The 21,599-nt window shown below is 44.3% G+C and overlaps 1 protein-coding gene across 1 annotated transcript in view; it reads right to left on the bottom strand.

Moving 5' to 3' along the window:
- Positions 1 to 2,224: 2,224 nt before the first annotated feature.
- NT5E (5'-nucleotidase ecto) overlaps positions 2,225 to 21,599 on the bottom strand; it is a 45,247-nt gene continuing 25,872 nt past the window's right edge. Inside the window, exons 4-9 of the mRNA XM_038554649.1 lie at positions 12,639 to 12,836; positions 11,345 to 11,499; positions 9,795 to 9,900; positions 8,771 to 8,920; positions 7,236 to 7,436; positions 2,225 to 4,267 (exon numbers count right to left, since the gene is read on the bottom strand). Of these exons, the coding sequence (XP_038410577.1) occupies positions 4,104 to 4,267; positions 7,236 to 7,436; positions 8,771 to 8,920; positions 9,795 to 9,900; positions 11,345 to 11,499; positions 12,639 to 12,836 (974 nt within the window). The 3' untranslated portion in view covers positions 2,225 to 4,103. The remainder of the gene's footprint in view (positions 4,268 to 7,235; positions 7,437 to 8,770; positions 8,921 to 9,794; positions 9,901 to 11,344; positions 11,500 to 12,638; positions 12,837 to 21,599) is intronic.

The following is a 21,599-nucleotide window of genomic DNA, read 5'->3' as shown; positions in this document are numbered from 1 at the left end:
TAAATTCCACATATGAATGAAATCCTATGATACTTGTCTTTCTCTGACTTATTTCACTTAGCATGATACCCTCTAGTTCCATTCATGTCATTGCAAATGGCAAGATTTCATTCTTTTTGATGCCTGAGTAATATTCCAGTGTGTGTGTGTATTAATATTTAGAAATATTTAGAAATATTTCACACACACACCCCCCCCCACATCTTTATCCATTCATCAGTTGGAACTCTTTCCATAGTTTGGCTATTGTGGACATTGCTGCTATAAACATTGGGGTACATGTGCTCCTTCAAGTCACTATGTTTGTATCCTTTAGATAAATCCCTAATAGTGCAATTGCTGAGTCATAGGGTAGCTTTCTTTTTAACTTTTTGAGGAATCTCCATACTTAGTCTTCCAGAGTGGCTGCACCAGTTTGCATTCCCACCAACCGCATAAGAGGGTTCCCTTTTCTCCACAGCCTCGCCAACACCTACTGTTTCCTGAGTTGTTAATTTTAGCCAGTCTGTGTTTCTCTAAGCTGGCAGTGAGCATTTTTTCCTGTGCCTGTTGGCCATTTTTATGTCTTCTTTGGAGAAATGTTGGTTCATGTCTTGTGTTGATTCCTTGAGTGGATTTTTTTTTTTTTAATTTTTTGGGTAAAGCACCTTTTGACTGAATCAGAGGGTTAAAACTGGTGCCTTTTGATTTGCTATACTTGAGCCAAATCAACTTCTAAAATGTATCCTATTTTACCAGTACAAAAATAACATTAATTATAATCCTTCATTTGCAAAATGTGTAAATCACAGAAGCTCCTGGTTGCTTTGCTGCAGGATTGCCTAGCCAGGGGACTGTTAGAGGGATGAATTGTATTCCGAAAAGATGACAGGGCTTTGGTTCTAATCCCCAGTACCTCTGAATGTGATCTTATTTGGAAGTAGTGTTTTTGCAGATTACTAAAATGAGTCATCACAGTGGGCCTAATCCACTATGACTGTGTTCTAATAAAAGGGGACATAGTGGGGCACCTAGGTGGGGCTCAGTCAGTTAAGTATCCAACACTTGGTTTTGGCTCAAGTCATGATCTCCGGGTCTTGAGATCAAGCCCTGTATCAGTCTCTGCATTCATGAGGGAGTCAGCTTGATAATCTCTCTTCCTGTCCATCTGCCCCTCCTGCTTGTGCCCATTCTTGCTCTCAAATAAAATAAATCTTGAGGAAAAATAGGCAGGCATACAGGCAGACGTACTGAAGGAAAGGGACGTAAAAATATGGAGAAGATACCAACTATAAGGCAAAGAATGCCTGAAGCTACCAGAAGCTAGGGCAGAGGCTTAGAATAGATTCTCCACCATAGTCTTCAGAAGGAAACAGTCTTGCCAATGTGATCTCAGACTTCTAGCCTTCAGAATGGTGAGATGATAAATTTCTGTTGTTTAAGCCATCCAGATTGTGTCAGTTTATTATAGCAGTTCCAGGTAACTAATCTGGAACCTTTCCTAATTTTTCTAAAAAAGATTTATTTATTTATTCAGAGAGAGAGAGAGAGAGAGAGAAGAGAGAGGCAGAGACACAGGCAGAGGGAGAAGCAGGCTCCATGCAGGAAGCCTGATGCGGGACTCGATCCCGGGTCCCCAGGATCACACCCCGGGCTGCAGGCGGCGCTAAACTGCTGCACCACCGAGGCTGCCCAATTTCCTAATTTTGACAAGCTTAGCCATATATTCATGGGACTGCATATTTCTTGAGGGAGCAACTTTTTCTAATGGACTATTGGCAGTCTCAATTCTGTTCTAAGAAACCCAGCTTACTTTGTTGCAAACTGCTGGAGGTAGATATAATGTATTCAATTGAAAAACGTATACCAATTGGTTTATTATGTTATCAGCTTACTTGAAGAATCTTAGATGTACGAGTTCAGATAAAATAATATTGTCTAACTTGATTTTTTAGTAAACAACTATAGGCCTCAAAACAGTTTCTACATTAGATTCTGTACATCAAAGACCTTATGTAATAATATTACTTAAAATATCCTTTATTTACTGTGTTCTTACCTAAAAATTGCATGCATTTTTCTTCTCATTTTTTTTGTGAAAGGGGATAGGGAGGGTTATCAGATGGCAAGGGACTTATGATCAAGGGAAGTGATACTTGTGATAACCTGTCAATATTTTCCTTCAGTTGTATCATCTTGGGTTATAGTGTTTGCTTGAGAAGAAATAACTACCAAAGACAAGGAATATATCTTTAGTTTTATTGTACAATTGAATTGCACGATTGAATCTGTAATTGCAAAGTGTCTGAGGTCATTTCTTAAACCACTGCAAAATACAAGTACATATATTTAGAAAACTTACAAAAAAATGTTCTTTAAAAATTTGTGCTCCAATAGGATTTATTCTTTTTTCCTGGCCAAGCATAAAAAATAGGCTCCAAATGCAAGTTTCTCTAATTTTCCTCTTACCATCTTACTGACATTTATTTATAGCTAATCTGTATATGCATAAAACTGAGAGCATTATTTTACTGCAATAGCCTTTTAAAAGATGTTACAGAGTTTACAAGTGCATTTTTGTATCAAATGTACTTAATATTTTTAAACATTAAGAAACAAACACTGTCTCTACAAACCTCTACTGCCATTTGCTCATCATTTTTGAAGGTGAAGGCTCCCATTTCTCACTGAATCATTTATGCAATGCTGAGCAGGCTCGCATGGTCTCACAAGCACCTTAAGCAAGTATTTGTACTTTTGGGCATAAATCATTTCATCGGTCTGGGTGTTTTTTGAACTTGCACTCAGAGGGGCTTACTCCTAGGCAGGAGTTCTCATATCTATATTTGAGAATGACTTAGAGTGTCCAGATTTGCAAGCAGATCTTACTTCAAATTTCTTATGTATACTACTTTAAAAAAAAAACTAATCCTTGTCTCTTGTCTCCCTTCTGGATTTTCCATACCTGGGGTGGGGGGTAGGGGGTGGGAGGGTGTGTATGTATGTAGTGTGACTACAGTAAGTGCATTCCTGGCATCTTGCTACGGAGGGACAGGTGCAGGTTTAGAATTACACCTTGTCTTAGAAGGTTCTCTTATGATACCTTGACATGAGAAGGAAAGAGCACAGAGGCAAAACTGATGGAATCCCATAAAATTATTAACAGCTAATACCATGTGTCAGGTACTATGCTGCTACTCCTTAAGTGGATCTCTCTTTAACAAATCTAAATGCCCTTTAGCTCTTTTTCTTCTATAATGTAAATACGTCCTGAGTGTCCTGTTCTTCCCTTACCTTTCTCTTGGACCCTGGACTATTTTTTGCAGCCTCTTGCCTTTCCCATCATCTGCTGCACTGTTTACTTTATTCCCTGACTCATTAAAGGTGCATGGGTGGTACAAGAGAGAATGCTACACTGTGTTAGTCCATTAAACTTACTATAACAACAGGATCTAAAAAGGAAAAAAATAGAGACCTGAAATAAAGCAGATACTTGTCATTCAGGAGCTTGATGCCATCGTTATGAAGAGAGGAAGCCATTAAGTATCATTCCGAAAAGCAACTGGACGTAGTTGAAAGTGCTGGACTTGAGGTCAGAAAACCTGGTTGCAAGTCTTAGACCGATCACTTTCAGCTCTATGGCCTTGAACGTGTCTGCTTCTTCTGAGCTTCAGTTTCCCATCTGTCACATGGGAAAAACACTTGTCTTGCCCACCAAAGAAAGTTATAGGCATCAAGTAAGATAATGTGCTTAAAACTTCCTTGTAAATGATAAAGTTCTATGTAAACATAGGTGTTTGATGGATTAAAATGAACATAAAGGAGAAAAATGATTTCTGTGGTTTAAAATTGTTAATAAAATTTTATTAAAATTTGCATATGTAAACTAAAGATGGTTGGCCTTCCCATCAAAGGGCTCATTTTCATTTTTTTCCTGTGTTTTCACTAATTTGCTGATCCTGTGTGATGTCAATGTCTTCATTTATAGTCCTCTAAGCTCAGTTTCTAAGGGCTTACAAAGATGGTCTGTGCCATCACCAAGCCAGTTCCTAAAAGGCAGACTTGAATCTCACTTGGAAAAAAAAAAAAATGCAGTTCCAAACATTAATGGCAAGAATTTTTGGCTATTGGTATAAAACAATGATCACTGCCAAAAATAAAAGAAATATTAGAGAGAAGCTTCCATGACAACGACTTCCTGCAGAAAACTTGATCCGACCTTCAACTGCTGGATAAATTACTTTCAATTTTAAGATGTATCCAGAAACCACGTTGATATCTTGATCACCTAGAAAAATATATGCATTATTTTAATTACAGAGTAAGTATCATTTAAGAGTAAGAAGGGGGGAAAACCAATGTATTTCTCTGAAGTCCTCTGTAATTATAAGAGGGAAGATACTTCTTTCATAAGCAGGGATAAAATGTCACAAAAGACAGGAAAAGTGGTAATCAAAGGTACAAAGAATTTGACTGTGTTTTCATGGCCTAGATGTCAGCTGTGCCCATTGTTCACTACTAGATAACTAGATAACTCAGTAAACTCTGAGATGACTCAAGAAAACGGTTGTGACCTATTGCTTTTGAACCACTCCAAAACAAGGGCATTAGGAAACTGGTCGAGAACAATTAATCGAGACATGAGTGGCTTCCTTCTGCTTGCCTGGTCAGAAATCATTTTCACATAATTGACAATGGAGTCCTTGTTTCCAAAAGAGAGGAGACCTGATTAAATAGCAATTGCCTATACTGTAACTACAACAAACTCAGAGGGACCGGATAAAATTTTAATAATACCATTTGGTAAATCATATATCTGATGAGGGGTTAATACCCAAAATATATAAAGAACTACAACTCAAAAATAAAGATAAAATCTGATTAAAAAATGGGCAGAGGATCTGAATGACATTTTTCAGGACAATATACAGATGGCCAACAGACACATGAAAAGGTGCTCAACATCACTCATCATCAGAGAAATGCACATCAAAACCACAATATCACCCCACTAGTTAGAATGGCTATTATCAAAAAGACAAGAAATAGCAAGTGTTGGCAAGGATGTGGAAAAAGGAACCTTTGTGCACTGTTGGTGGGAATGTAAATTGAGGCAGCCACTATGGGAAACAGTATGAAAGTTCCTCAAAAAATCAAAAATAGAATCACTGTATGATCCAGCAATTCCACTTCTGAGTATTTGAGGAAAACACTAATTCAAAAAGAAATATGCACCCCCCATGTTTATTGCAGCCTTATTTACAATAGCCAAGATGTGGGGGAAAAGTGTCCATTGGTGGATGAATGGATAAAGAAAGTCCGATACACACACAGATGTATGCACGCATGATCGGATAAAAAGAAAAAAGAAATCTTGTCCTTTGGAATAACATGGATGGACCTTGAGGGCATTATGCTAAGTGAAGTCAGTCAGAGAAAGAGAATACCATATAATCGTTCTTACATAAGGAATTAGCAACAAAACCAAGTTTATAGATAGACACTGGTGGTTGCCAGAAGTGGTGGTGGTGGGGTGGGCAAAATGGGTGAAGGGGATCAAAAGTCCAGGGTTCCAGTACAAATATGTCGTAGGGATATAATGTACAGGTTGGCGACTAGAGTTAATACTATATTGCATATTTGAAAGTTGCTGTGTAGGAGACCAGACTTAAAAGTCCCCATCGCAGAAAAATTTTCTAACTGCATGATGTTAACTAGACATTGTGATGGTCACTTCACAATATATACATATATTGAATCATGTTGTACTTCTGAAACGAATGTTATGTCAGTTACACCTCAATAAAAAAGTTTATCACTAACTTAAAAAGGAACTCTTTGCTGTCGTTCTCACCCCAGCATTAGAATCACTGGAAGAGACTTTTGCCCCAACCCAATTAAATCAGAATCTCTTAAAAGGACTAAGGTATTGGTATTTAATTTAGAATGTTTCTCAAGTGATTCTGATGTATATCGAGGGTTGAGAACCCTTAGGGCCAAGGCTTCTTCAGCCTCCTCTGTGAGCTCCTTCTCTTCACACCTATCAGTCTGGGCTTGGTTGATGCAGAGCCACCAGCTTCGTCTCCTGTGGGACTCAAGAGGACACATTTTATTTTATTCATTTTTTTACTATTTTATTTCAATTCAGTTTGCCAACATATAGTATAATACCCAGTGCTCATCATGAAGAGGACACTGTTTTAAGCTTGTCCTTCCATCTTCTATCATGGAAAGGGCTGCTTCCTTTGCCCTGGCTCCACTCTCCACCCTCCTCAGAACAAGCAGTTAATACAGCAGGCCCACCACAGTAAGCTGAGGAGGAATCTAGCTGAGCTCCTTTCTGGAAATGTAGAGAAGCTGTGTGTGGGTCTTGTGAGTACACTGGCTTCTGCCCTGGAGAAGAGGCAGGGGTAGTCTATCCTATCAGCGGCCTTTTGCATGTGAAGTGCTTTCTTTCTCCCTTTCTTTCTCTCTCGTTCTCTCTCCGCCCCCCCCCCCCCCTTTCACCTGTGCTGGTGGCATTCTCAGGGCCTCTGGGGGACTCAAATCTCCCAGGTATCTTCTATCATTGGACTTCCACATGAAGTGATCCTTAGAAGTGAGTTTTAAAAGTGAGGCTGGGAGACACCTGGATGGCTTAGCGGTTGAGGGTCTGCCTTCAGCTCAGGGCATGATTCTGGGGTCCAGGGGTCCCTGCAAGGAGCCTGCTTCTTTACTCGACCTATGTCTCTGCCTCTCTCTGTGTGTCTCTCATGAATAAATAAATAAAATCTTAAAAAAAAAAAAGGTGAGGCTGGGGTAAAAGGACACTAAATGCTGCCAAAAATAGACTCAGGCCAAGTAGGATTGTTCCTTTAATTTGCTCCACCAAACCCACTATGCTGAAGAGGGGAGGTGAACTTATCCCACTCCTACCTGACCTATTTACACTAAAAGCTTCAAGAAAGGTTACAGAATTGTCCAGATCCAATCTAAAGTTCTAGAGATGAAGTTTTCCTGTAAGTGCAAAACTCATTTATATTTCACAATCCGAGTAGCTGTTTATTTGTACTTGAAAGAGTTTTAAAACATTTGGACTTGGATGGGTGGGTATGTGTGCTAGGGAGGGGCAGGGCACATCTTCCCCAGTGCCGTGCTGCCGTGGAGGGAGTCAGCAACACAGGGATAGGATCTGGTTCTGAGTAGCTCCCCTCTTTGGACCAGTTCTGTTGTTGGGTACTTTTGGAGTAAATAGAGGAAGAGACACTTATGCTTACCAGAGTCATGTCTTAATGCTTCATCTTTTATCATCTGGAATCCATCTCCACCATTTGCAAGGAAGCTAGGGAGGACTACTTTATATATCTTATCCATTCTGAGAGGCTCGTAACTGGGTACTCGACACTGGGTACAAAGAACATCTATTTTGACCACTCTGTTCCCAGGTTTTCGGGAAAGATCATATACCACGTGAATTCCTAGAAAAGAGAGGAGTTTGTGTTTTCACTGGATCCAAGAGATTTAAGAAAGAGATTTCCAAGAAAGGTATCTTTGCCAAAATCTGGAATTGAGGCACTGGGCTTGGTTTCCATGGAGTGTGAGCTTGAGTGAAGATTCAGCAACGGAGTTGAGATGACACTGTAAAATTTTGTTAGGTTTATCCTTGGGTTCTGGGAGGTGGGAGAACCACTGGGAGGAAAATTGGCTCTAGCTCAGAATGGCAAGTGGTAACAATGCAGGGAGAAACCACACCTTTTTACAATCCTCAATGAACTGATCAGCAATTTGGTCAATGGCTTTGGAAAATGAGAAATAGAGGAGAGGTGCAGAACATTTGTTATAATTTTGAAAACTACTAAATGGTAATGATTTGGGCTTGGACAACTTGAACAAAACATGTAACTACCCAGCACTGTGCTGGGGCATCAAAATCTTGCTGTCCCCCCAACTCTCGCCTAGAAAAATGCAGAATTTGGGGGTTATCCCAAGGGAGCATGCAGGGCCCCTTCACCACCTGCAGCCCCTCAACCCCAAGAATGTGTGGGAGGATGGTTCTATAGAGGGAGGACACGACAAAGCAATCGCACCATCAAGTGAGGCCTACCACCTAAAAAAAAAAAAAAAGCCAAAATATAGTGTCAAAGTTAATAAAGTTATTGATTTAAAGATTAACCCCTTGAACTGTGGAAATCATTGTTGACAAAAGTGTTTCAGAAGTCCTTGTCAATTTGGGAAGCCTTTATTTTCACTGATCTGTGAGATGAGCAGGGCAGGTTTTCTCACTGCATTCAGACAGGCTGAAGACCTGTCCCAAGTCACAGTGGAACCAGAACCAGGTATCCCAGTGTGTCTATGTAGCTGGCTGCCCCTCCCAGAAATCATCCTGGTTGAAACTGATTGGATACTGCATTCCTTTGAACCTCTGCATGGTTCCAGGCAATTATGAATAGAACTGAGAAAGGCTGTTTTTTGTTTTTATGTTTAGCAAAGAATACTGAATGTCTAAACAACTAAGGTTTTACTAGAAACTAGACCCCAAGGCAGCTGAACTGCTTAGAATCTGGAGGGCCAACTCCTACAGAGGGTCCATGTGATGTCCAAATCAGACGTAGCAAAGATTGCTCATTGCCAAGGCCGTAGGGCTTTGACCCTGACCTATTTTCAGTGGCCTGGGAGTCCATAGCCATTGAAAGACTATGCATTCACTTCGGGTGGGGGAAAACCTAAACAAATCTGACCCTGGAGGTCCTGGTGTTTGGGGAACTAAGCCAATCAACAGGAAATCCCATCTCATTTTTGAAGGGTGACTTACCGCCCACCTGCAGGAACTCTCCGGTAGACTGGCCATAGCGGTGTACACTGTGCTCAAAGGCCTTCTTCAGCGTGGAACCTTTTAATTGGATCAGGTCAAAGGTTTCCCCAAAGGGCAGTACAGCAGCCAGGTTCTCCCAGGTAATTGTGCCTGAGGGTAGTTGTGGATGAGGAAAGAAGAAAAACAGCTTGAGAATAAGCTTACCCCAAGAAACCAGTTTCCTTTAGGACTGATGGAAATGAGGGAGACATGAGGCTCTGGGAAGGCTATTAGGACAGCATCCGCTGTGTGAGTGGTTCCCAACACTTAGGGAGGGAATGGATTCAAGAGGCCTCTGCACATGCTCTCTACCACTGGGCATGATGCAGGGGCTTAGAGATGGCTGTGGCTCCATCGGTCCCTGGTGCTCTTCCCTGGAGTTCCGGCTTACAGCTGGATCTTCAGTGGGTGTTAAGCAATGCTCAGTTCCTCCAGACAGGCAGTGTGTCCCTGCCACCTGTCCCTGTTCGATAATGAGACGAACTCGCGGCTTTACCTGAGACTGCCTGGTTTTGACAGCATATTAGGGACGACTGCAAGAGTGTCCGGAATATCTAACTGGTTTGTTTTCCCATATGATATCCTGGTGTCTGTAAAAGCACTGAAAGAATTTAATCCAGTAGGGTGTTTTTTTCCAGCACAGGAGACTGGCAATTTGCCCCTTTCTCTTTCCAGATATCAAGGAGGAGACTGTCAGTATTTTGAATTAATCGGCAATAATTAGTATTTGGCTTTGTGAGTTGGAAGTTTAGATCAAGGCTGGGTTCCATGAGCGCTAGCTGCTACCTCTGTGTGTGACCACATATGAGAACACACAAGCCCGTGTGTGTCCTTCTGGTTAGGCACGGACTTGAGCAGCAGTGGCCCCAAGCTGAAGAGACTGACACTGTGGTATATGGCTGAGGGCAGAAGTGAGTCGAGGCTCCCGCGGGCACAGTTAGAGACAGAACATGCGAGTTAAAGACCCCGAGCCTGGGAAGCCTACCGTTGTTCCGTTCGTCAATGGGCGACCGAATGGCACCTCCATTTAAAATGCACATGGACACATGGTTCCAGGACACTTCATCCGAGTGTCTAATATTGTTGTTAATCTGCAACAGTAGCGCGAATTTACATTAGTTATTCTAGATTTTCTTCCTCAGATCAGTTCCAGGAATTCGGTTTGCTCCATTGAGGAAATAAAGCTGCTTCTTTCCTGCTCCTGTGTTCCCAGAGATTTCTCAGGTATAATAGAACTAGTTTTATGCTCTGAGAAGCAAAAATAAGAATTTGTGACGCGTGTCCCATGTCAGACTCTTAGAAGCAAGTAGGTCTGAATCCCCTTTCCTAAGACCCCTGTACTCGCAGGCCGGTGGGCGTCCGCAGAACGGGCTCTTGTGTCGGGACAGGGGACAGGGCTTCCGTGCAGACTGGCCTGCGGTGCCCTCCCCCCAGCCCCCCTGCCTCCTGCAGGCGCCGCACTGGCTCCTGAAGGCGGGACCGAAAGCCTTTCCACTCCCCACCTCCTGTCCACAGGATCCCTGGCCTCCATGCCAGGTCCTCAGCCAATTCCCAGGTTGGCAGTCTTGGAGGCACAGAGACAGCCTCCTGAAACTGCAGAGTCATTTCGTTCTTTTCTTTTACAAAACATATGTTCAGTTACAAGAAATAAGATGAATACATTCTGCTTTGAAAAAAAAAATAGTGCGAAAGCAAACGTTTTCTTATAGTTGCCTCAGTCTCTTACAGAGAAGTAAGCACTGCTAACAGCTTATTTCCTTCCAGACCTTTCTCTAAACATTCCCATACTGGCTTCTCTTTAACTACTTCTTTTGCAGGACTGCACAATGCTGAGGAGCCGGCACTGATCTTACCTTCCAAAGTATGAACACTGTCACTTACTCAGCAGTCAGTTATTGAGTGTGCATAAGCCAGGCACCTTGCCAAGCACAAAAAATCAGCCCACTGGGTGCAGGCTTTGGTGGGAGCACTGAGTCTGATCTGGGAACCCTGGCTCAGTGTGGGCCCTGTGGAGCTGCCACGGCCAGTCTGCCTGCAGACAGGTAGACAGAGGGGTATTTTCATGGGTGGTGTGTTCAGCCACAGTTATAATTACATGTTGTCATTCTCTGCTTGTGAAGGAGGCTCTCCCAGTGACATAAGGCCTTGTTCTCTGGAGCCAAGAGGACAGGTCAGTGAGACACTCTGGCCAGGTTAGGCCCACGCAGATGTGTTTTATCTACTAGGTCTGCATCTCCATAGTGAAGTTTTGTGTGTTCAGACCATCTTAAAAAAGGAAAGTAACACCCAAAATGAACACCTCCCAATAAAGGCTTCGGTTCTCGTAAAGCAATGAAGTGAGAGTGAGCTGGTCTAGTTCGGGCACCTTCCCAAGGTACTCATTATGAATCCATCCCAAGCCAAATAAGCTTTTATTTGGGCACTACTTTTTTAAAACCCTCTATTCTGTAACTACCAGGTTATCCCCCCTTGAATCCTTCGTCCCTCACTCTTCCCTCCTGAGGCACACGCCAAGTACTCCTGGGGACCACTCACCATAGCATCACAAATCAGGTTGCCCATGTTGCATTCCTTAAAGCGGCAGGATTGAGTGGAGCCATCCAGATAGACAACTGTTTTCCCCAATTCCTGAGTAGAATAATTATCTAATTTTATCCTCCATTTGTTAATGTCTGCTTTTATGCTTGGATCTAGAAGCATGAAAAAAAAAAAAAAGTCAGTCTGCAGTTAAGGCAGGCTCACAGTGGCCTAAATTTTGGAGAAGGAATCAAAGATCATTTAGCTTACCTGTTGTGACTATACATTTCTTTATTATAATTTGTCTACATTTTAGTTTGTGAAATTTCTTCAGAAAATTCTGTTCCTTGATAATAAAACCAGGAATGGATCTTAATTTAAGGATGCATTGAGGATCCTTTCTTTAAAAAGAAGACTTATTTTAGGAAGAGAGAGAGAGCATACGTGTGCAAGTGCATGCATCTTCGAGTGGGGTGGTGGGGGAGAGGGAGGGAGAAAATCTCAAGCCGACTCCCCACTGAGTGCAGAGCCCGACTCGGGGCTCAATGTGGAGCTCGGACCTCATGACCGTGGGATCATGAGCCAAAACCAAGAGTCAGATGCTTAACCAACTGAGCCACCCAGGTGCTCCAGATGCGCTGAATATCCTAACATCAACTCATCACACCTGAATGAGCACCCGTGGGCCCACCTGGGATAGCATTAGTAGTGGTGGCAGGGGAGGGGTGGAGTGGTGAGGACAGTGATGAAAGGCCTCCAGTGTAGGTAGAAAGGGCCTGCTGAGGTTCTGCTGTCTGTGTGGTCCTGGCCTTTCCCTCTGGATACTGAGAGGACTGTGTTGTGACCACAGGCTCTGCAAGGCACCCCACTGACCATCCTTTCCTAATCAGATCTTGGTAAGCAGTAAATTATCCTCTGACAAATAAAGAAACTGAAAATCATCGAGACTGGGCAACTTGTCATAAGCATGCTGCTCCTGGTCATGGCGCTGGGGTTGGAGCCCTGCTCTACCTCGCGTGAACCTTTGCTTCAGTGAGCAGCTCTCTTCTGGAGAGGAGTTGAAAGTGGCTCTCACAAACCCAAGTGAAGCTTGAAAAGGCACAAGAAGCAGTGACACAGTATCTGATGCTGAGAGGACTTAGGGAAGCCAATGGGATTTAGGGCGTTCCAATCTCCTTAACCATGAAGAGGGCATATTTAAGAGAGAACTCAATTCTTTTAAGGTGTTAGAGTCTTGTCCTGAAACATTAACAACACAAGTCCAGCCATCTAAGTTTTGGATTGGTGGAACCCTCCACTGAGTTTCACGCACCTTCGAGAATGCTGCTGTTGAGAAGAATGGGGTTTCCATGTGAAGCGATGACATTTCCTTTTTCATCAAACTCAACCTTCAAATAGCCTAGGTATTTGCCAAAAGCATAGGCCTGGACCACAGGAACCTTCCGCCCATCATCAGATGTGACTATAAATGGGTACTTCCCAGCAGGCACCTCTTTGGAAGGTGGAGTACCTAAAATAGAAGAGCCAAAGCTGATCAAGTCAGCCCTGTACATGGCTGGGTGTAGGCCAGCAGGCCACTGGCCAGATGACAAAGAATTCTGAATGGATGATTTGCTAGCTGCTGCCCTACATTGGTCTTTTAAGGCTGTGCTTGGGCAGCTGTCCCTGTTTCCAAAGGCCCTTTGGCAGGTGAATCCTTCCATCTTCAACTCAGCAGGCATTTGTGAAGCTCTTAAGTCCATGGTCCCATGCCTCATGCAGCGGGGGACACAAAGATGCAATACTGCATAGACTCTCCTACCTTCATCCCGACCCGGGCTCCATTCCCAGGAGCCCAGGTAGACTAGCCGAGCCACTTTACTTCCTGGCATTTCAGTTTCCTCACCTGTAAAATAGGTGTAATAACAATTCCTATTTCACAGGGCTGTTGAGAGGATTAAATGTCTAAGTTCCTAGCATAGTACCTGGCACACAGTAGAAAATAAAGGTAGGGACGCCTGGGGGGCTCAGTGGTTGAGCGTCTGCCTTCGGTTTGGGGCATGATCCCCGGCTCATCAGGCTCCCCATGGGAAGCCTGCTTCTCCCTCTGCCTGTGTCTCTGCCTGTCTCTCTGTGTCTCTCATGAAAAAAAAAAAAAACTTTTTAAAAAAAGAAAATAAATTTCTCTCCCTTAGGAGGGGATGGCAACCTCTAGAAACCCTAGACACATGATCTAGAGCTTGGAATCCCTAATGGAAGCTGAACAGAAGTGGCAAAGCTTGTTGTTAGGTTTTGCTGCCATAATCCACAACCCTTTAAGAGCCACATTGACTGGCCAACTAGCATGCACACGACTCACGCAGCCAGACCCCACATGGGCCAGGTTCTGCTGACTTCTGTCTCAAAGGGATCCCCGTGGAGAGCCTGGGAGCTGACTCATCACACCCAGAGGTTGAAGGGCTCGCTCTGCTACTGCCTCCCGGGCACGTGCTTGCATGAGGGCGGGGACTCCGGCCTCTAATCACTCGGCAGGTTTCAGTTCTGTAACTGCGACGCTCCTGCAGGTCACTGCAGTTCACATCTCACCGCGGAGACACGGTCCTGGTTTGGCTGCTTTGAATCAGAGACTACAAGAACAGGTACCCTTGACCCACTACTGTTGCTATCACGCCCCCCGCCCCCCAACGCCCTTGACCAGTCCTCCCTATTAGGTGTTTACACAGGGCCCAGGAAACTGTGGCACGTGCTCACAGGGACCAGTTATGAGAGCTGGCCCCTAGATCTCATTTAATTTTCTAAGCATCCCATGAGGCAGCTTCTATTACTGTCCTTACTTTACAGATGAGAACATGGATTGTCATAGGCGGTGTGCCCAAGGTCACACTGGTATGTGTGTTATGTGCGGTGTGTCTGGTATGTGAAAGAGACCAGACGGAAAAGCGGGGCTGGGAGGCCCTCGAGCTGATGTTCTCCCCACGACCCCACACAGCCTACAACTGCTAGTCTCAGAAAGCCCGCAAGAGCTGGTTGCTAAAGGCCACTTACTAAATCAAATGCAAGCCCAGAGGCCGCACCTTGCACCCCAAGCTATTTCCAGGCTTCTCCTTTCACCTAAGACAAGATGGGGTGGACATTATGAAAAACCTGCTCCTTCCCTGCTCTTATGCCGAGAGCGGTGCCCACATTCCACCTCAAGAACCATAGAGCAGAAGTGCAGCAAATACCAGCCCCTCATAAGCAGGAAACATCTGCTGCCAACCTTAATTTCCCATTTTCTTGCTCCCTCTGGAAAAAAAAAAAAAAAAAAGCCAGAAGTTTTGGAACTTTACTTTTACTAAGGCCCCTGACTTGAGACCCAGGGCAGGGCCTGTCCCATGGCCATTCGCAGTGTCAGCCTCACGAGAGGACTGGCAGACGTTGGCTCTAACGGCTCTAGACGATCTCGCGCGCTGCAGGGCAGCAGGGAAGGTCACCACTGTCCTCATCCTCATCCGGTCTGTGTTGGCTCTGATCCGGGCAAGCCTGGAGCCTGCACCAGCCCCCTCACCCGCTGCGGAGGGAAGGTTAGACGCCGGTTCCTCCCCGAGCCCAGACACGCAGGTGCCAACTGGGAGGTGCAGTTCCCAACATGTCCACAAGATGGCAGAGAAAACCCCATCGGGGGAAAAGGCACTAAATCAGTTCCAGAATGGACTGGCAGTTTCATGGAAATCCTAGAGAAGGGCAAGCCTGGTTTTTTTAGCCTTTAGTATTGCGCCTCACACGGACATAACCCAACCTAAGGTGAACGTAACAGGATTTCGGCGAACGGGTCAAATGCCTCCTCGCATGAGCGTGCCCTCTACAAATGGGGGCTGCTAACCCCAGCTCTAGTCTGACAGGGGACGTTCTCTGGTTCTGAAACGCCTCGATGTTCCTTTTGTTAGAACATAAAACTTGTCACCTGCTTCTTAAAAGGACTTAATCGGGAACAAGGAGGATGCTTCCCAGTGGCTGAGGCAGCCACTGGCCCATTTTGGCTAATCTGCTCCCCTCAACTTGGCAACCTCAGAAACCACTGGCAGAGAAGCAATCCGGGGCTTCATATTTTCCATCCCATCCCATTCAGCCAGATGCTTAGGCCTCAAGTATTTCTACACGAAGCCACACATCTGTCTTTAGAAACCCAACTTGTCATCTTGGCAGGAGAGAAACTGTTCACCAGAACATTATTCCAGCTGTCTAGCAAATAATCTGGGAACCAAACGTGGAGAAACCGTGGGATTGTGGGCTGACATTTAGACTTGGTAAATGGGGCACTTCCTAGCACGGTGCAAATGCCAGACAGAAGTTCCAGGGCTCGGCCCAGGGGCCCTGGCCACAGCAGCTCCTCAGGAATGTGACAGTTCCAAGTACAGGCCTGGACCACTGCCCTGCCAGTAGCCAGAAGGGGCTGAGGCGGTGGATCATGTGGTGACAGAGGTGCCAAGGAACAGGCCTTTGACATGGTTTTCAGTTGGCTGAATGAATTAGAGAATGTTTCAAGGGAGTCCTGGCTACCATTTTAATGTACGTGGGAACTGGTTTGAGGACTTCCATACTTCCTACGTGGTACATACGTACAATGAAATACTAGCCATAAAAACGGATGAGATCATGCTATTTGCGACATGGATGGACCTCGAGGGTATTGTGCTAAGTGAAGTAAGTCAGACTGAGAAAGACAAATAACCACATGGCTTCAGTCTTACGTGGAATGAAGAAACAAAACAAATCAATGACACAAAAAGCAGAATCAGACTTACAGACACAGAGAAAACACTGGTGGTTGCTGGAGGGAAGGTGGGGAAAGGGACTGGGAAAAACATGTGAAGGGAGTGGGAGATACAGGCTCCCAGTTATGGAATGAAGAAGTCATGGGAATAAGAGGCACAGCACAGGGACTACAGTCAATGATTCGGTAATAGCGTGCATGAGGTCAGATGGTGGCTACACCTCGGTGAGCACAGCGTAACGTATAGAGGAGCTGAATCACGCTGCTCCACACCTGAAACCAACATAATATTGTGTGTCGCGTATACTCAAATTTTAAAAAAAAAAAAGAACTTCCGTACTTCCTATGAAAGGGCTGGATAAAAATAATTAGTAATTAGTATATTTCACATGGTTGCTCCTAAGGGACTTGAGTCTCTTCTTTAACTTACTTGGAAGTGCTTGGTCTGTCTACTTCTCTACATCTCCTCAGGCAAGCCACACTCCTGGTCAGCATGATCTCGTGCCTGGGTTACTGCACCGGCCTCCTAACTGGTCTGTATGCCTCTTCTTTGCCTCTTTCTAATCCAGTGTCCACACAGCAAGGCCTGAGTGATCTTTCTAAAACATAAACACGATCATGCACTCCCTGGTTTAGAAGATCTCCTACTGTCTTAGGAAAAACATGACAATTTTTGATATATCATAACCTACATGATGTGACCCTTTCTTGCCTTGCTGGCTTCATCTAGACTGATCAATCACCCTGCACGTCAGCGATCCTAGCTTCCCCCAGCCCCAGGCCACACCCACTGGAGCCTTCAAGTGTGGGATGCGACCTGGAGCCAAAGGCCAACATGTGCATTTGTTATATCATTTGGTTTCAGCTTAGTCATCTCTAAAATGTAGAAAATACCGGCTCGTAGGCTTGGAGAATGACAAGTTAATGCAGGTAGGAAAGCTGGACTCAGGTAAAGGCTCCATAAAGACGATGATCATTGTTTACCAAGTTAGCTTCTGGATGTCCTGATCGTAGCCCGAATGTCAGCTTTTCAGGAGAAAAAGATCCTCCTATATATGCTCTCACAGCATCTGGTACTTCTCCATTCACAGCATACTTTGTAATTATATATAATAGGATTGATTTATTTGCATACTGAAAAAAAGTCTGATTAGGGTCAATATCTCTTTTAAGACAAGTTCCAGGAGATCGGAGGCTGCCAAGTCTCCAGGGTTTGCCCAGCACCTAGAAGGCACGCATAGAATGTTTGTTGAATCACTCAGCTTGAGTAGTTTAGCCAGCGCTTTTCCGTGGACCAGACAAGACTTCTAAGCTCTCCATGTAGTGAAATCCACATGTAAAGGGGGCAATGCCTGTGTGCCCACTGCTTCCCCCAACCCCCGCCTCAATTCAATTTTCTTAACTAATGAGCTGAGTGGGGGCTTATAAAGCAGAACCGGAGTTGGGAGTCAAGAGAATAGGTTTTGGTGCTAGCTCAGTTTCAATGTGGTTTCATGACCTTGAGAAAGATACTTAGCTCCTGGGCCCTACATTTAATATCCTAAATTTGTAAAACAAGAGATTTGACTAATGGGTTAACCCAAAAGTTGTTTTGTGTTTTTGTTTTCTTTTTAATTACGCAATGAGATCTTGTGCATGCAGGAAATCTTGTGGCAAAGCGAGCCGTAAAGCAGACTGCTCAGGTAGTGCAGGCTTAGGTGGCCCTGGGGCCAGAGCGCAGCCTCAGGCTCCCTGCCATGGGTGCTCCTCAGGCCACAATGCATGCATCACTGGCTGACTGTCCTCAGCGCCCAGCCGATCAGGCCTGCAAGTTATGTCCCCTGCCTCTGGTGTAGGAGCAGCTTCAAGATGAGCAGGCCCAAGGCTCTCTCTCATCTTTCCAGCCAAAAGGTCTTCTATAACCAGAGGGGCAAATCAGAGTCCTCGGCCATCTCCGTACCCTACTATGACATGCTAGCTGTCCTGTTTCCTTAAGGGAACTTAACGGGCTGCATGACATCCTCCATATCTGATCTGTGTCCCTGTTTTGCACATACTTCAATTTATTGTTCAAATTCTTGATCTTATACATTCAGTGAGGACTCGGAGGTCTGAAGCAGATTATGAGTCTTGGAGCAGTAGCCAGAGCGAGCACAAAACTCTCATGAAACCAGTCCAGGTTGTTGGCTAATGCACTCCTGAGTGGCTGGAGCAAATAAAGGAGTCCTGTGGGGTGGGTGGGAGATCACCACAAATTCATTCACTCTATCAACAAACATTTACCAAACTCCAGCAGGTGCCCAGTGTTCTGAATCTCCACTTCTCTGCAGGGCCAGGTCTAAAGTCTGTGCTTTATCTTCATGAGGTCAGGCTGCTTGAGGGAAGGAGTGATGTCCCCCTTGTCTGCCACCCTCTTCTCTTGCCATTGGATCTAGCCATCTCTATGGCCTAGTAATTTCCCAGGCACCAGACTTCTCATTCATTTTTTACATTATAGAACAAGGTTTCATATAAAAAATTTTTAAAAAATCACCAAACTGTTCTACCACTAAGGTCTGTTAAAATGCAGAGTCCAAAGGAATGGGATGGGGAGACAGAGACCTGTTTTCATCTTAACATGACCTTCTTGTAGTTCCATTAAGTGCTCTTTTTAGAAGTAATAATTTTATTTCTTGAGATTAAAAAGGAGGTACATATGACCATACACTGATGTATACCTGATATACCTTTTTAGGGAGAATCAGCATTTAGCTGACAAAGGCATTCCCAGAGTGGTTACATACAACATGAAATGCTGTGTGTTTGCAGATAGTGAGGGCTCTTTTGATTCTAACAAAACATTCATTTCAATCACACTGGTGAACAGTCAAGCATGGAGTATACAAGTTAAATAAGCTTATTTCTGTGAACCTGGAGATCATCAGGCATGACCAGGTCTGCTTCCAAATCATGATCTAGTACTTGGAAATTCTCTTACAGATTAGCAGTCATGAATTCAAAACCTTAGAGGTGTTTCTAGGCCTGTGGGGGGAATGTATAAATTGAGGATTAGAGAGCTGAGTAAGACATAGCCAGCCTGCTTGGCCTAAAGCGCCACATTCCTGGTTTTTTATTTTTTAGAGGTAAGAAGATGCATTGGGTCATTTATGTATTTAGCTCAGATTCTCAAATTGAGTATATACCTCCTTTTTATTTATTTATTTTTATTTTTTATTTTTTTAATATTTTTTATATCTTTGAGAATTAGCATCTTTTTTTTTAATTTTTATTTATTTATGATAGTCACAGAGAGAGAGAGAGAGGCAGAGACACAGGCAGAGGGAGAAGCAGGCTCCATGCACCGGGAGCCCGACGTGGGACTCGATCCTGGGTCTCCAGGATCACGCCCTGGGCCAAAGGCAGGCACCAAACCGCTGCGCCACCCAGGGATCCCATACCTCCTTTTTAAAAGTCATTTAACACAAGTATTAATGATAGTTCAAGTTGTTAAAGCAGCAAGTATAGGCCAAAGTGGAGTCACTCATGTTAAGCCCCACGTCAGCAAACCAACACTTGACCATGTTTCTGTGCTCAGCTCTCCCAAAAAATGAAGGCTAAAGTCAACCAGTCAGTGTTTGCCAGATCAGCACAAGTTATTTGGCTGCTACAAAACTTCCCTTTGTTCCCTGGAAGGAAAGTAACCCTGCTTTAACCAATCAGCAAATGCCCGGTGTAACTGCCTCATTCCAGCTTACTTTGATCCAGAAGACTCTCTGGCCTCGTGCAGCTCTATCTGCTAGATGGAATCCTGACCGATTCATGAATCACTGAATAAAAGCCTACTAGAGGAGTAAATTGTTTGTGTTAGATTCTCTTTCAACAAAGTTAAGAATATGGGGCAGCCCAGGTGGCTCAGCGGTTTAGCGCCACCTTCAGCCCAGGGCGTGATCCTGGAGACCTGGGATGGAGTCCCATGTCGGGCTCCCTGCGTGGAGCCTGCTTCTCCCTCTGCCTGTGTCTCTGCCTCTCTCTCTCTCTCTCTCTCTCTCTGTGTCTCTCATGAACAAATTTTATTTTCTTTAAAGATTTTATTTATTTATTTATTCATGAGAGACACAGAGAGAGAGGCAGAGACACAGGCAGAGGGGGAAGCAGGCTCCACACAGGAAGCCCGACGTGGGACTCGATCCCGGGTCTCCAGGATCACACCCTGGGCTGCAGGCGGCGCTAAACCGCTGAGCCCCCAGGGCTACCCTCATGAACAAACTTTAGAAAATAAAATATTAAAAAAAGATTAAGAATAGTTAAAAGGTTATAGGATTTAGAGAGTTCTAAAAAAATGTTTTAATAAAAGTAAAACTAGCATGACAATATCTGGCCAATAGAGAAGAAAACATCACTCACAGTCCCACCACCCTATGGCAATGACCAATATAGTTTGTGTGAATGTAAAAAAAAAAAAAATATATATATATATATATATATATATATATATATATATACACACACGGATGGATAGCAATGAGGGGAGAATGGATGACAATCTATTTGAGGGTGAGAGAATTTTCTGTTTAGTAAAACTGACAGGTCAGAGGCTGGCGCTGAGGCTCAGGGTTAGCTAGAGGTTGACTGAAAGGTCCCGAATGAGTAATTTACTGGAACAAGTAAGTCCCTATGCCACCAGGACATGATCTTTGTGATATTATTTTTAAAACGATTTTATTATTTACTTATTCATGAGACACACACACACAGATAGAGAGAGAGAGAGAGGCAAAGACACAGGCAGGGAGAGAAGCAGGCTCCATGCACGGAGCCCAATGTGGGACTCGATCCCAGGACCCCAGGATCACGCCCTGAGCCGAAGGCAGACGCTCAACCGCTGAGCCACCCAGAGATCCCAGGGCATGATCTTTGAAGTCACTGCCCACACCTGTTTCCTCTGGTTGGTTCTCTCAGCTCACTTAATAAAGCACACGTCAGCCGTCCTCACTGATGCCCAGAGATGGTTCTTTGTTGGAGAGGGTTTCCCTGTCCTGTGGATGTGGTAAATACTGAGACCATTTCCTTGTCTTAAAAGGCAAGCTTCTCTAAACTTCAAGAGTGAAAATTAATGGAGATGAACAATGATTGCAAACAACACCAAAGCCTCTCGCCCCGCTCGCTGATTCTGGTGAAGCAGAGGCAGGGCCAACCCTTCCCACGGCATCTGGCCTCTGGCTGCAGCACAAGGAACAAGTGTTAGCTTTCTCCGCTGTCTTATCTATAATTACATATGACCCCATTTGTTTCGAGAAGGAAATCCTGTGGCCCTTATAAATCATTTATGTTCTAATAATGAGACAGTTTAAATTTCATATTCAATCAACGTGTGCCTACTTGAAGAAGCAACGAAAATAAGGTGTTTAATAAAAACTGAGCAAATAAAGAAATCTCACTTTTAAAGGCGCTGTTAATATTCACTCAATGGTCCCGGGCACTTGCCTTCAGCCACGGACATGGCCAAGAGTCCTGATGGACACTTCCAGACTAATGAAGAGAGAGAGGTGAAGCCTGCTGGCCTGGGATGGAGGGAGGAGCCCA

Source organism: Canis lupus, chromosome 12, assembly GCF_011100685.1.
Source record: "Canis lupus familiaris isolate Mischka breed German Shepherd chromosome 12, alternate assembly UU_Cfam_GSD_1.0, whole genome shotgun sequence".
Lineage (NCBI taxonomy): Eukaryota > Metazoa > Chordata > Mammalia > Carnivora > Canidae > Canis > Canis lupus.
The sequence above is the reverse complement of the archived record's forward strand: the minus strand, read 5'-3'. Positions and strand labels throughout refer to the sequence as shown.